The sequence below is a fragment of the Syngnathus scovelli genome, chromosome 11, assembly GCF_024217435.2.
Source record: "Syngnathus scovelli strain Florida chromosome 11, RoL_Ssco_1.2, whole genome shotgun sequence".
NCBI lineage: Eukaryota > Metazoa > Chordata > Actinopteri > Syngnathiformes > Syngnathidae > Syngnathus > Syngnathus scovelli.
The window spans coordinates 3,973,794-3,988,607 of NC_090857.1; the positions used below are offsets into that span (position 1 = coordinate 3,973,794).

Below are 14,814 nucleotides of genomic sequence, written 5' to 3' on the forward strand. Positions count from 1 at the left end.
CACAACTATTTTTTGCCACTAATTGATATTTGGAGTGACATGTTTGTCCTCACTCTGCTCATGTGACACGTCCCTCCCTGACACAGCTGGTATGCAAGTATGACATTATCTTGACTGAACATCAACTTTACATAATAGGTTTGGCGCTCCTCAGCGCACATGCACAAAAGAAAAGGGACCAAAAAAAACCTGCTTTTAGGTGTACTTTCCTTCAACTTTCAAATGCATAGACGTTTTTCTAACATGTAACAAGTCGTCTTCAAAATGCACGGCATATATATCACAAGTTTAGCGTATGGACATTTTTATTTGAAGTTGATGGTCAAGAGAACCTGAGATTTGTTTCTAAAGGAATTGTCCATTTCTTAATCACATTGTTGTTCCTCACCTTTCCAAAGACAATCATTTTCTGCCTTTCGTCTCTGTGGCCAGTTGCAAGTTCCATCCTCTCATCTGGAAACGGGGCTGCAGATCGGTTCAATTGGACAAGAATTAAATGCATGAGGCAAATCTCAACAGTTAGCATTTGTTAAATCGGCTGTGGGTATCACAGGTCTTTTAAAAGGTAGGATTCGGTTTCACTATTGAGATAAGAAAAACGGACGTCAGTAGTCACCCCGATGGCGCAGGTGACAGAAGCAATGTACCAATGTACAAGTGTTTTGTCACTGAATCTTATCTTTGCTTTGTTATAGTTGATATCATCGTCACAGACCTGAGGCCAACCAGAGGCCACTTGCTCCAATGGTATGTTCTTGGAGGCTTGGCAAATCGCAAGATCAGCGCAATACCTCCTGATCTACATGCTCTTCATTTGAATCACAGTGAAACTCACCTGGCTTGGAATTGTCAGTCAATTGAGACGCATCAAATCTCTGGTAATTAATTTTAGATTCACTGTTAACTTCGGCATCAGGTGAGACTTCCATGGTCACCAACATCTATCTGTCAAAAGTTTATTGTAGGTGCAGCTATGCAGGTGTTGCCTTGCTCCTGCCTATATTTGAGCTACACTTTGTAGAAAAACACGGCTGCTATCGTTGCCTTCCAACCAATGAGGGAATAATTAAAGAAACATAGACGGGTAATGCACTGTGTTGTATTTTATTGCTGTGCTTAGTCAAATACATGCAAGTAAAAAAATAGTAGAACATATCAAACCTTTTACAGCTACAATTTGGATGGATATTTGCATCCATGAAAATAGTGCATGCTGAATGCGTTACTAGTTGCCCTTGCAGCATTTTAGTGACTGTGGTTGCGATGTGACGGTTGTTGAAGTGGGAAGGAATGATGCTGGAATCCATGCCGAACACGATTGTGTCGCTGCATAGTGTTTCGGGACATGGGGTGGTGGGATGTGCTGGATTTTTGCATACAGGTTGACTTTATGTCCTTGTGCAGGACTTTAGGAGGAGAAAGTAATGCTGAGATGGCCATTTTTTTGCTTTCAATTGTGGACTGGTCACTGGCTGGAGCTGTTAAACTGAAAAGAAAAAAAAAAAAACACAAACTATAATTCAACAGGCTTCAAAATAAGGTTTAACATGAAGATGGACTAGTTCTATAATTACTCTTAAGTTTAAATTTTTAATTTGACAAAATTTGATTCTTGATATTCAAAGACAACATGCAGCCTGTATTATTATTAATTATTTACAGTAGTTTACCTTGTTTCTAGTTTGGGAATAGTTGTTACAATGGGAGCAGAGTCTGATAATATGGCGGAGGCCTCCATATTGGGGATATCAGCAGAACTGCCTTCTGTGGAGACAATTGAGGGTTTATGTCGCTGAACAATATCTTCATAAAGTAGAATCAGCAAGTGATTTTTTTAATGAAATATATATTCAATGTTATTGCTTAGTCAACAAGACATTTTATTTATTTATTTCCTAAAATGTACTGCAAATATGTCATTCTTTTGGCTTAAACACACAATGCACAATAGTGGGGAATTCCCTTGGTCATTACATTATTTTATTGTTGCTGTTGTTTTTTTCTATTTGTATAAATTGCACAGTTCCTTGCGGGTTCAACCAAACTGCACAGTGGATGCACAACCAACCTTGACGACTAACTACAAGCCATTCCTCTTCCAGCACTTCTTTGGACTTGACTTCCTCAGGGGCGTCCTTCTCTGAGTTCTCTCCCCCAAAAAGCAGACGAGCGAGTTTTCTCAGCATTACTGCTTCTCTCTGATGTATTTGTCTTTAACCAAAGAGAATAATACAAATGATTAACATATGCGTTCATGGTCGCATACCGATTAATTGATCCTCCTTTAGAGTTTGAAAGTTTGTCATATGACCCAAAAAATGTTTGGTCAGCTGACTAGGAAGGCCCATTCAAGATCGAGCGGTAAGTGTTTTGAATAATGATGCCCAGCCCATCCATTGTTAATGTCAATTGTGCAAAATGGAGCTTTGAATACCGTACATGTTTGAAACATATGAATTCTATCGTGACGTCAATCATTACATAAATGAATATTTTGTCGGGTCGGATAAACTTCGATCAGGAATAACGAACAATAGGCATATTACTCGCTGTACATATCATAGCTACAAATCTCTGTACGAATATAGTTTAAATTAGACAATATATCTACAGATAAGATTCTTACCTGGGTTAAAGTTTCTCGGTTCGACTCACTGTCATACAGTAAATAACGGCGTTTGGTTTCTGTTTTTATTGTTTTGTTTTGGGTTTTTTAAAATAACGTTCACGATTTATGTGACGTTTTCGATTCTTTTTCAAATGCTCGACCAATGAGAAACCAGTATGTAAACCTATGACTCCGCCTATGACGAGAAACCACCAATCAGAGTTCGCAAATCCGCCCCGCACAGTTGGATAGAGCCACTCAAAATAAGCACCCGCCTGTCCATATGCCTCCACTCTAGCTTCGAACCCACACAGTGATTGAAGAAAAAAAATGTAAACAATTTATTTAAACGTACGTGACTCAGTCATTGGCCTTTTTTCAGACACTCCTTGGGAGGCAGTCGTGTAAACTAAACTTCCACTCTGCAAGCACACTAACAAAAACACCTCTTTATAAAACCATTACTGCAACATATGTGCATTGAAGAGATATGCATGATTCAGTTGTTTTTCACTGACTATGATTTAAACTTTATTCCTAAAATCTTTATGAAAACAATAGTTTCACGCAGCAGAATAAACTCATCAGAGGAGTTGATTGATTAATTCATTCATCACCCGAACCGCCTATCCTGCAAAGGTCGCGGGCGTGCTGGAACCTATCTCAGAAGTAACGTCATATAATTATGGGGAATTCCGCGTCTTACAGTTGACATAAGCAACAAAATCACTTTTGTCCGTTAGGGGGCGCTTCTGCTCTACGAAAAAGAATTCTATTTGGGTCACCCCCCCACCCCCCACCCCCCCCCACTTAGACATGTGCTTCACATGAGGGTCAAGTGGTTTCTTTGTTTACAGTTATAAAGTGAGACAAATTTGATCATATCGAGTAAACTACCGCTCTACTTCATTAGTACTCGTGGCAAGAAGTTCACAAAAACAGTTTAATGCCCGAAGCATGCTTCAAATGACGCTGATAGGAGTATGCATGAATAGGAAATGAAGACCCGCATGAAAGAATCAATAGTGGAATCAACTTCATTGTTCTTTAACACTCTTACCACCCGAATTTTTACATGGTATTTTAACTACGTCCAATAAAAATTCTGTATTTTAACTATGCCCAATAAAAAATCTACTTTTTAAATAATGGGCAATTTTGACTCACTAGCAGCATGAAATTAGTTTAACAATCTGTATATCATTTTGGTTGTAGCTTGAATTGGTGAAGTACTGCACTGCATCATCCTATGGGACTTTTTCTGTTCTGTCCCATATATAGTTAAGTAAACATTGGAAACAATTTTGAGGTGATGCAGTGGTGTGTTTCTGCAAACTACAGTCGTAATAATTTTTAAATTGAGCATTATTATGTAAAGCAGGTTTTGTGATGCAGCTGTTTTATTGGATCTCTCAAAACTGCGCAAGTGTTTTTTGTTTGTTTTGTCCGTCTTCATGGCTTTTTAAGTAGTTCAGCTAATGTGATCTGGTGACTGTGTGCGAAAGCATATTATTTGCACCGTTTTCATTCTAATTAAACCCTTGAATGAGTCTTCTGTTCCTTGTTAAAGTCAGCATTACTGCTCCCTTATGCAGCGTTTCCATATGATTTGAAGCTGTTGCCATTGTTCATTCAGTGAACCACTTCCTTAAACACCATCAGAAATATTTACCCTCATTAACAAAAAATAAATTGCAATATTTACGCCATCAAATTGAATTATGTGAAGCAGGAATTGAAATGCTCCTTCATCTGCCAACCTTGTGAGCTCCGTGTTTGGTTTGCAGAAAGGGGTCATGAAGCCCCTTTCCTGCACAGAACAGCAGGAGGAGCCGAGGAGGAGGATCGAGGGAGCTGGTGGTGCTGGCGGTGGTGGGGAGGGCCCTCCGGGCGAGCACACCCCTACCGCCTGTGTCAGTATTTCAGAACACAGGCCAGCATTTAGTCATTCCACATGAAAGCTGCAGGCACGCTGGTCTGCCCAAACCTTTGGACTACTGGAACATACATATTTTCTTTCTTTTTTTTTTGTATATTCCCACTTGGCAGAGGACAATTTAGTTAACACTGCTGGTTCCAGACTGTGCGTCCCACCCGTCGCTGGATACTTTTACGCACACTTGTTGAACACGCCAAAGGACAATGCCTCGCTCTTTCTTGGTTAAAAAGTACTTCGCCAAACAAAAGCCAAACTACAGTGAACTGGAATGTCAAAATGGTGAGTGATGAAACTTTCTATTTTAGTAGTTGCGTTCCGAAAACCACCCTTACGTAATTGCGCACGTTAGTGAGAAAGTTCCCTTCTTCCAGTGTAGATGCTAGAACTGTATGTGCATAGTGGTGGTATGTGTGGGGTATCCCACCCCCCCCATTCCATTTTGCTGTGGCTTGACTCCACATCCTGTAACGTCTCGATAAAGTTCCAGCCCGTGCACCCCCCCCCCCCTAGTGGCCGCAGACAGAGCGCCATTCATGTTACAAGCGCTTGTGAATACGTGGGAGGAAACGGCGCATGAAACCCTGCAACGCGTGCAACTTATCGCCCCCCCCCCAACCTAAAATGGGCATCAAACGAAAAGATAATGTGGTGTTTGATCTGTTCTTATGTTAAATCTCAATTTATTTGTAGCCTGTTGGTGTCACTGTAGTCTGAATTCTGCCTCCATCTCTGTCTCAGATACGTCACTGGACAAATATCCTCTCGCTGAGCTCTCATCCACTGCCACCTGCTTGACAGCAGGTTTGGTGTGGGACCTCAGCGTCCTGCCTGCTCTCTACCTGCCCACCTCCCAAACAGATCCCTCGACCATCCCGGGTCCTTTGGACCTCAGCTCCCCGTGCAGCCTCAGCAGCAGTGCCAGCAGTAGCGGCGAGGAGGATGAAGGGCGTACATCAGACCCCCCCAGCCCAGAACCCGTGCACACGTACGCTCCCCGTCAGCGGATGAAATGTACCGGCGTGATAGCCCATGTCAGCCCTCCGGAGGAAGAGGACAGGGAGCCTCCTGTAAGCGCAAGCAGGCCTGCCTTCCTCTGCAAACACTGCCCGAAAGAGTACACCAGCCTTGGGGCTCTGAAGATGCACATCCGCTCACACACCCTGCCCTGCGTGTGTACCACATGTGGAAAGGCTTTCTCCAGGCCGTGGCTGCTGCGCGGCCACATCCGCACGCACACAGGTGAGATCCATGTCTCCATGCATTGATAGAAAAGATCAAAGTCTAAATTTGAAGGCGGCGAGTCAGTCCCGTGTTGTTTGTGCTGATCAACAGATTCAATCACACGGGGGAAGCTTTCGGCTCATTGATCACACATTGTGTTTAATGTGCCGACAACAATGGCCGCCTTGCTAATTGTCTTATCGTTATTCATGGGGAAGACAACACCGTGAAGACAAAAGGGTTTTATCAAGTGGCCTTATCACTGAGCACTTGCTGCAACTTGTTAGCGTGCTAATCTCGTTTGGCTGTGATTTAATCATGCTAATTCACTCAGGCTTGGACCGCATCAGTGCTTTGTTATCTACACAATGCGTGTGTTTGTGAATTTGCGAATTCAAAGAACTTCTGCATCACCTGACAAAGGCCGTGCGAATGACTTAAAATGTTAACACGTCTCGGCGTTCTTCCTTACGCAGGCGAGCGTCCGTTCTCCTGCCCCCACTGCAACCGAGCGTTCGCCGACCGCTCCAATTTGCGAGCTCATCTGCAGACCCACGCCGAGGTGAAGAAGTACCAGTGCAGCGTCTGCTCTCGCACCTTCAGCCGCATGTCATTGCTGCAGAAACACAGCTCCTCCGGGTGTTGCTCCGCTGCCGTGTGACGAAGCTCAGGACGGCGGAGGACCGAGGACTGGTGACAACCTCTCGGTCCGCGATGCCAATGAAATTCCAGCCTTAAGAAAAACGGAGGGAATCAGACCTCATTGCGGATCTGAATTTTACAAGCCTCTTAGCCCTGCAGATTTTTTTCCATTCTATTTTGAAGTCAAGGCTGTCGGACCAAATCTGAAGCGAGCTGATCTTCCCTCGATATCAGCCCCCTTTGCTGCCATTGCGTGCCTTTCCCAAGACCAAATATGTACTGAACTCAAGAGGTGTTCGCTCTTGTCTCCGTCCCGGTGCCGGACAGCTCAGGATTGACTACCCAGACGCAGCTGCTGAGAGGTAGGATCTGCGTGGGTGCTATAAACCTCTCAGTGTGCCTCCAACACACGCAGACACAGAAAAGCCATCGTGCACACACAGCTGTCCCCGGTACTGCGGCGTAGATAGACAAAGTGCTAACAGGTGCTTCGGGAGTGACCTTCGCCGGCGGATAGCGAGTCGCTTTCAAAAAGATGTCGCATGTTGCCACAAAGGACAAACGCTCATCTTAAGCTTTTATTTTGACCACAGCCCACCTTTCCCTTTAACTGATGAGTTCCCAAGATAGGAACTTGCACTCAATGTTACCACAGTGTTAATAATACCAGTCAAAGCCATACGTGAAATGAATTTGTGCCGAGAAATTTCTTTTCTTTATCTTTGTCTTATTTACCTCATTAGCGTTTGTGGCTTTAATTGATGTTTTGCAGTATTCAAATTGTTGATAACCAAATAGTTTCAAAGCGAAAAGGCTGGGACCAAAAAAAAAAAAAAGTTTACACCATGGTTGCCTAATATGTGATGAGAACCTTGTAAATGGAGATGAATTGTAAACTTGTATGGCAATGTTTTATAGTGCAATGTCCAGATGATGTGTTATTTCAATTTTGTACCCTGCTTGTGTGTTCCGTATTTTGTGTATGCCCAAAAATTATTCTGATTTTCATTCAATAAAGTAATTTATGTTTATTAAAAAAAAAGCTGTTTCTGGGTTGAGAAGGTCAGCAAAGGCAAGGTGTGCGTGCTACACCTGCCGTGATGCGGGGAAAAGAAAACGTTATGGTTCAACAAGGTCTTTGTAATCATTAACTGGCACTTCAGCATCTCGATATTGGACGTGTGGAGTGAAGTGACCATTGTGCAAAAGCAATTTTGCAGATGTGCAGGTGAACACGCGGCATGACGGACCAACGGACAGGGGGGGGGGAATGCACCTGTTGTCAGTTTCCACCTGCCGTCAACTTCCCGCTGTTGTCGCTGTGCAAACACAGCGACGTGCACACCCTGACCCAACGACTGAACAAAAAAACGTTTTTTTATGGTGTAGTTTGTATTTAGTCTTCTGTGTCGATAAATGAGAGGATTATAATCTGGAGTTACCAAGTATAATGCAATTCTACAAGACTGTATAACCGGTATTATCACTCCTCTGATAGTGTCAATCAAATTATCTTCGTAAAGGCATTTTTGGGTGCAACTCTTGCATTGTAGATTGTGCAGATGCATCAAATGTGTCAAGTAACTTTGGAAGAAGACCTTAGAAGAAACTGCCATATGTTTTTAATCACTCCCAGAAGCGAGCATGAATTTGAATGTGCACAACTTAATTTGAATTCAACAAAGTGTGTCATGGTTGCAGCATGTGTGATGCGTTTTCCTCTTTTGTCATCAGGGATTGTCGAACGCATCGTCCTTCTGACCTAGACAGTGAGTCATTGGGTTCTCACCTTCCCATGGCTCCGCTTGCTCTCCGTCAGATTAGTCAGGCAGTCGGGCTGCGTGGGCTCCGGCCCGGCCGAGCCGAGCCAGCCCAGAGTGAGGTAAACTGTTCCACGGCAGTTTCTTATTTCCTCCTGACTCAGGGAAATATGTGTGCAGCCCCCAGGCAGTATGAGTTCCATTGTATAACTTCAAACTGGTTCTTTTTAAAGTGAATGATAGCAATTGTCAAACATCTGTAGCGGGTCCGACCGCTGGATTTGAAGTCAATGATAGCGGTCCCCTTTGGCAATGATGATCTTGTGTCTCATCCGGGATGAGCCTATTAAACTCTCAGCTGTTGCAAGTTAGTTCAGGACTATTTTCAAAATGTCAGCTGGCAACATATCCCGAGGTTGGGATTTTGGCTTGTTGTTTGACTCTTTTTTTTTCTGCTGATGCCCATCTTTGCTTTTGGAAACACTTAGCGGCCATTTTTGAAACACTAAAAACCTCGCACACAAATAACTCATGATGCAATCTCTTTTGTTAATTTTAAACCCTGGCACGTCTCTCTGTCTTCTATTCCCACTCCTGCCACAAAGGCTGTTCATCTCGACTTAGCCAAAGTAAAGCCTTAAACATTTGCTGCTTCATGTTGCGCTGCTTATTTCAGCCTTTTTATAGAGAAAAGAAAACACAACACGCTCCCCGTCTTGTTCCTTGAGGAGAGCAGAGGCCCTAAATGTGAAATCTGAGAGCGTTTTCCTGCTGTGTGCTCGACAGTGCCAGAACACTCACTGTAATTTACCAAAAGTGGCTGCTATTTATGCCATAAACCATGTGTTTAACATTCCTCAACCCCGTCATGTTTGTATATTCATCGCTCGCTCGCTCGCTCACTCTACAGCACTATTTCTATTTATGTGTGTGTGTGTGTCCCTCTTCGCAGAAGGATCATCTCGCCCCCTCTGAGACAAGGCCGACAGGAAGTGCGAGTTTACGTTGGCCCACTCTCCCCCCCAAAAAAAAAGCAGCTCAGCCGATGTGCTGCAGGGATCAAGTGCTGTTTCTCCTGCAACGCGGCCGTCCCCCCCCCCCCCCCCCCCCACCCCCCCATCAGCTGTCCCACACGCCGCCACGGCTGCTCAAATGGGCAGCCAAGATTTTAGGGTGGAGTTTGGTGGTTCCAAACTAAAGTGTGTCCTTCATTGTTGGGACACGGAAGGAAAGGACGGTGCTGTCAGCATTTCATAAACAAGAGCACTCATGACACGCAAGACTTTGAGAGAGTTCTTCTTGGAGAAAAAAAAAAAAAAAGCCTCTGGTCACTGTGGCCTGCTCACATGGAGCGGATTGTAATATCCGTGCTATCTCTTCACACTTGTGATTATCACCTGAGCAACATTGGTCATTTTATTGCCACGCTCTACTCGGAGACAGGAGGCTGATTGTGTTCTGTGGTCAGCGCCACCAAAAGTTGGACTGCTTTGCCGCGTCAGTAGAAAATTGGGACACGGGAATAAAAAAACCTCAACAGTGTCGATAGGTTGGGAAACTACGGAAGCCTACGGAAGATTAGCACCTTCCTTAAAAATACCTCATTCGTTATTATTCAGTATTCTCTTCCAGGAAATTCTCCCAAGGGGCTTCAATCTTAATGGTTTTAAAGTTCCAAGTATTCATTTAAATGTCAAGCAGAACTAATTTCGCTCCTCTGAGCTGCAAATGGGGCCATGAAAAAAAATGGCTGCTTCTAGTAAAAAAAAAAAAAAAAAAAAAGAGGAGGCCCAAAAGCGATGGCAAGTGTGTTTAATGATGGACTTGATCAGGCTGTGAGGTTGCTGCGGGGCTGCATTGGAGAATCGGTTTGGTGGGTTTAAGGATGGAAGGGGGGGGGCACGTATTAAAGAGTAATGAATCACACACTCAGTCACAGGGTCGTCGGCTATGAATGTGCTCTCTGTTGGTTTTCCTGGAGCCTGGAGTTTACTAACTGATGACGCAGGCCGTACTTGATCAGAGACATGTGTTGCTGCAGAGTCGTTGCCAGCGAAAAGCGGAGCGTTGGAAAAGGAAAGGGGGTGGGGGGGGGGACTGCAGGGATGCATGGCGTCTGGGCTCTTTGCTTTTCCTGTGTCCTTCGGGACATTGCCTCACATCGCCGTTGACGAGGAAGAGGAGAAGCGAGGAAGGGAAGAAAATAAATACGTTTTTCATCGGGACAGGAAAGGAGACGAGTGTCAGAATGTCTTGACCGAACTTTCTTGACTGTCAAAACTCCCCAATTCTTGTGCAGTATGTCAGCAAAGGAGTTGGCTAAGCAAACACAAAAAGTCTGACAAAGTGATTTCTTCATCACCACAGAGGATATGGGACTATCGGTTCAACAAGTCGTGAACCGATAAATACTCATCTACGTAGTAGATGTAAGTTTGTTTACGCTCCTTGTGGCATTTTAGGAAATATCATCTGGTTAGAATGCACTTGAGAATATTTTCCCAGACAAGGTGCAAAAGGACGTTGAGCCGTCGCCGCAGGCCTTAACATGAGGATCATGAAGGAGGTGCTGCTCATTTCTGTGCACCTGCCACGACATGTCGGTGCATAACAGTATGTAAACATCATCAGCGAGTACGCCGAGGAGCACATTGTCTCACCTCTTGTCTCCTAAAAGTGCTGATTTGATGCAAGCCTGGTCCTGCCAGAGCGTACACAAATGTCGCACACTTGCTACTTGGACAGGAAGAGGGTTGTGAATCACTTGTCAGTCATTTCAAATTGGCAAAAAGCAGTGTTTTGGCGCCGCACACTCAAGTGTGGAGGGACTGAAATCCATCTCTCGAAGGCAGGGATTAAAAGTTGAAATGACAGTATAATTTTGAGTTTACGGCGGCCTTCTGGGGTTCGCACACAGATGTAGGTTATCTCACGTCAGCGTACGACGTCGGTCTGCGTGGGAGGCCGTCGCTACAGCTGGTTCTGATGGAAAACACCCGTTTCTCCCGCCGAACACCCTGGGGCTGTCCCTGCCATTGTGACACACTGCTGCCATCACCGCCCCTCCCCTACTGCTTCAACAAAGCCTTCAAGGCTCAACTGAAGTCCAGAGCCATGTGTTCATTGGTGTCCCAACTTTCAAACATCTTCTTCTAAACAATAGACGCACACATACACATGCGAGTAAGCAAGAGCTGGCACCGGCCTGAATTCTCCCAGCGCAGCACATGTTGAAGCCATTATCCTGTTGCTTGTTAAGTCATTACGCTATCGCTTGTTATTTTCTCAAGCAAGAGAAAGCACTCTCTCTGCGAAGGAGTGCTGAGAGATTTGCCACCCGACGCGGATACGGGAAGTTACCCTGAAATGGGAAGAATGCGTTGTGGTCAGAAAAGAAAAAACGTACGGCGAAATCGTCTCTCCTTCTGCGTGTTGACGGTACTGCCAAGACGTCCAGCGTTGACTCTCCACGTTGGTTAGTGATGACGCTGCAGAAAACTTTCTGTATTCCAGAGGGACTTAGGGGATTTGACATAGTCCAGGAGCTTTGACATATTCATGGTGGATCTCAGACATCTGGTTTCCATTTCCCCCCTTTCCCAAGACAGTGATTGCTGGCAGCAATGCCTTTCAATGAAATGGTCTATCTCACTTCCTGTGTGATCAGTTTAGCATAAGCGTGTTCGCCGCAAAGCATAATGAAAGCCCGACACAGGTATTCTTGTGAACGCTTTCCTCTTTCATTGTTATTTTTATGTTTGGGATGGGGGGAGGGGGGGCACCCATCCTCCAACCTTGACACAGACTTGAGAGTTTATTAGCAGCCACTTTCACAACATCCTTCCCAATGCGCTCCACACGAAGAGAACCTGTGAGCAGCCACACTCTCACCACACTGCTAATGGGTGACACATGCCCCAAAGCTGCAGCGCTAGCACCTAAGATCAAAGGCCTGAAAGAGATGGGGACTGATTCCGAGCCCCTCGGCCCCCCCCCTCGCCCATCCGCCTCCTCTTTGACACCCACGCGACATGTCTGAGTGCAGCCAAATGGCCAGGCACCTGTCCCGATTGCATTCAGCCCCAATGGGAATGTGGCCGTCCTCTGCCTCGCCGTTCACCATATCATGGCAGGCAATGTGTATTCCAGCTGCGGACGATGCGAGATCGGATAACGCCGTCCGAATATGTTGCATGTCACTGTGAAAGCCAAGAGTGTGAAAACTATACTGAGTCAGTTCCTTTTCCTTCAACCTGTGGGTGGACACCACAAAAAAGGAAATGGAATTTATGGAAAACTGACTGCTTTAACCGTCATACATCGGGGTGACCCCCCCCCCCATTATCGAACGAGTTGATTCACCCACCTTGATGTTGATAAAGGCTCCCGAGCCCTTTGAGCATCGGGAAAGGAGGCGACAGACAACAGAAAGGGGGAAGGCTAGCCAGGGCAAGGCAGGAAATCCCAGTGCAGCATGAACTATTTTTCTCCAGCGTTCCACCAGAACAGCTCTTTGTACCATTCACCCGCCCCCTCTGTCGGGCCTCTGTCTCTGATAACCATCCAGTGCTGTTCTTGAAGGCAACCGCACCACTACCGCCTTGTGAAAAACAATCCAAACCTCTGTCACACACACATATGTAGTCAGTTCACTTGTGGGCCATTACTCAGCAGAGCTGGGGGTTGTGGATTGGGGATCAAAAGCTCGGGGTTCCCCTAGATCTCAATGTGGTCAGACCATAGACAGAGAGGCACCTTATTTCACATTGAGCCCCCAAAATAGCAAAATGGAAGAAAAGAAACACGCATACGATATACTCAAAAGTATTTCTTTTTCCTCTTGTGGTTTAAATGTCAGTGCAAAACATCTTATTCTCTGCGTCCCACTTGGCAAACATTCTTCATCAGTTCTCCTAAATCTCCTCTGTATCACTTGATCCCTGAGGATGCACATGCTCTTCATGTGATTCCAATGAAGGCCTGAATTCTGTACGCCTCTCTCTTTTCACTGTGACACACATTCCTCCTCATTAAGACGAGACGGTTCGAGGAATCACAAAAACATTCAGGTCAGTCAAACCCGTGAGGAACCGGGACAAGCAAATATCAACAACAAACGTTGGCCTGAACCAAATCGATGCATGCGAGACCCCGAGTCATCCCAAATAGCCCGAGACTATCTTATTTGCCCAAGAAGCTAGCTAATCCATTTAGTCACAACTTTAAAAAAGTAACGAGGAAGGACGCTTTAAATCGACCCTTCAAATTGAATTGAATCAAAGTCTTTCATTTTAATTTACATTTACATACGTATTGACATACTATCAAAATCTGCAATTGAAAGCGATTCCACAATGTCTTGATTCTTCAAAGTAATACTTTACTGCTACCTTTCACTGTTCTAGAGAACAATTTGTGATGCGTGTTGACATTACTGTTGCGGTACTTTTGCTTTGGCAAAGGGTCCTTCCATCACTGGAAGCAGGCACCTTGCAACAGCTGGTTTGAATTATCCGTCGGGTTGGGGGGGGAGTCGGCGTAAGGGAGGTGTGGAGACTCTTGGCGCCAGGATCGGGCCAGCAGGTCAGGGAGGATGACGATTACCAAAATACTAGCAGGCAGCCATGGGCCGGCGGAGAGGGGGTGTTCCTGGCTCACATGGCTCTCAGCTACAGGATGGGCAGGCAGGCAGGCAAGTGGCCGACCGAGCTTGGGGGCTTTTGTGACTGTGAGAGGGACGCTCCTACTTCCACTTCCTATGCGATAGCCCCTTCCTGTCATTGACAAACACAACTATTTCAATCGCTCTTTGTTCAAATCAGCAATATTCCTGTGGTTGGCACATATAGCGATTCGACAAATCTCATCTCTTTATGTATTGAGATCAATACATCTGCATCAAAGCAGCTCTTTGCTGCGGTTCACTCACTCATAAAAAAAAGTCTGGATCGGACCACATGTGAGCGAGACCTTGTGAGGCTTCAGTATATTTGGAGCTGACAGTAGAAGGTGCTGTTTGCCGACATGGAACATTGGTGGTGTGATGAGCGGTCTACAAGATGGCATACAGAAGTTGGAGTCATTGGGGAAGTTGACAAACAACGTCCTGAAAGCATCATGATTTCAAGAGGCCACAAAAATACAGAGCTTCATCCCAAAAGGAGTCAAAACCCGCAATCCAAATGTAAAGAGGAAACCACATGAAACCACATTCAAAATTGTATAACAATGCAACAGTTGCTGTTATAGGATTTTATGACACAGTTAAGCATTTAAGACCACACCTAAAAAAAAAAAAAAAAGAGAGCTTTGTCCGGTATTCCTCAATGTGCAACAAAACCAGAGATGACATTGTGACTATGTTAAATGATAGTTATCATAGGTTGTGTTGTGAAGCCAAAACAATCCAAAAGTTGTTTACCTAATTCTCACGACTCTTTCCGAGCCCCCAGCTGGCTAAAGTCATTGATGAGTAACTATGACTAAACTTCCTGCCATTCACGCTTACCTTCTCAGACTTCAGAGTTCAGGATTATTGACCAGAAAAAAATGACACTTGTGACCAAACCAACTATGGTAACAAAGTGGATGGATCCCAATGACTAATCAATTTAAATGCTAAATTACACTTTTCAATAGTGGCA

At 44.9% G+C, this 14,814-nt stretch overlaps 1 protein-coding gene and 2 long non-coding RNA genes across 3 annotated transcripts; 1 reads left to right on the forward strand and 2 right to left on the reverse strand.

The window, feature by feature from the left end:
- Positions 1-1,088: 1,088 nt before the first annotated feature.
- Positions 1,089-2,785, reverse strand: LOC137840728 (uncharacterized). The gene is made up of 4 exons (XR_011087670.1): positions 2,627-2,785; positions 2,069-2,211; positions 1,671-1,764; positions 1,089-1,486 (listed from the first exon to the last, which is right to left on the reverse strand). It is a non-coding gene; the product is annotated as an uncharacterized lncRNA (long non-coding RNA).
- A 1,691-nt stretch (positions 2,786-4,476) lies between these two features.
- On the forward strand, positions 4,477-7,452 carry snai1a (snail family zinc finger 1a). Its single transcript, XM_049733541.2, has 3 exons — positions 4,477-4,826; positions 5,286-5,786; positions 6,245-7,452. Exons 1-3 carry the CDS (start codon positions 4,751-4,753, stop codon positions 6,427-6,429), a joined length of 762 nt encoding a protein of 253 aa, XP_049589498.1. The 5' UTR covers positions 4,477-4,750; the 3' UTR covers positions 6,430-7,452.
- A 2,515-nt stretch (positions 7,453-9,967) lies between these two features.
- Positions 9,968-12,792, reverse strand: LOC125977224 (uncharacterized). Its single transcript, XR_007484570.1, has 2 exons — positions 12,537-12,792; positions 9,968-12,423 (listed from the first exon to the last, which is right to left on the reverse strand). It is a non-coding gene; the product is annotated as an uncharacterized lncRNA (long non-coding RNA).
- Positions 12,793-14,814: the final 2,022 nt, after the last annotated feature.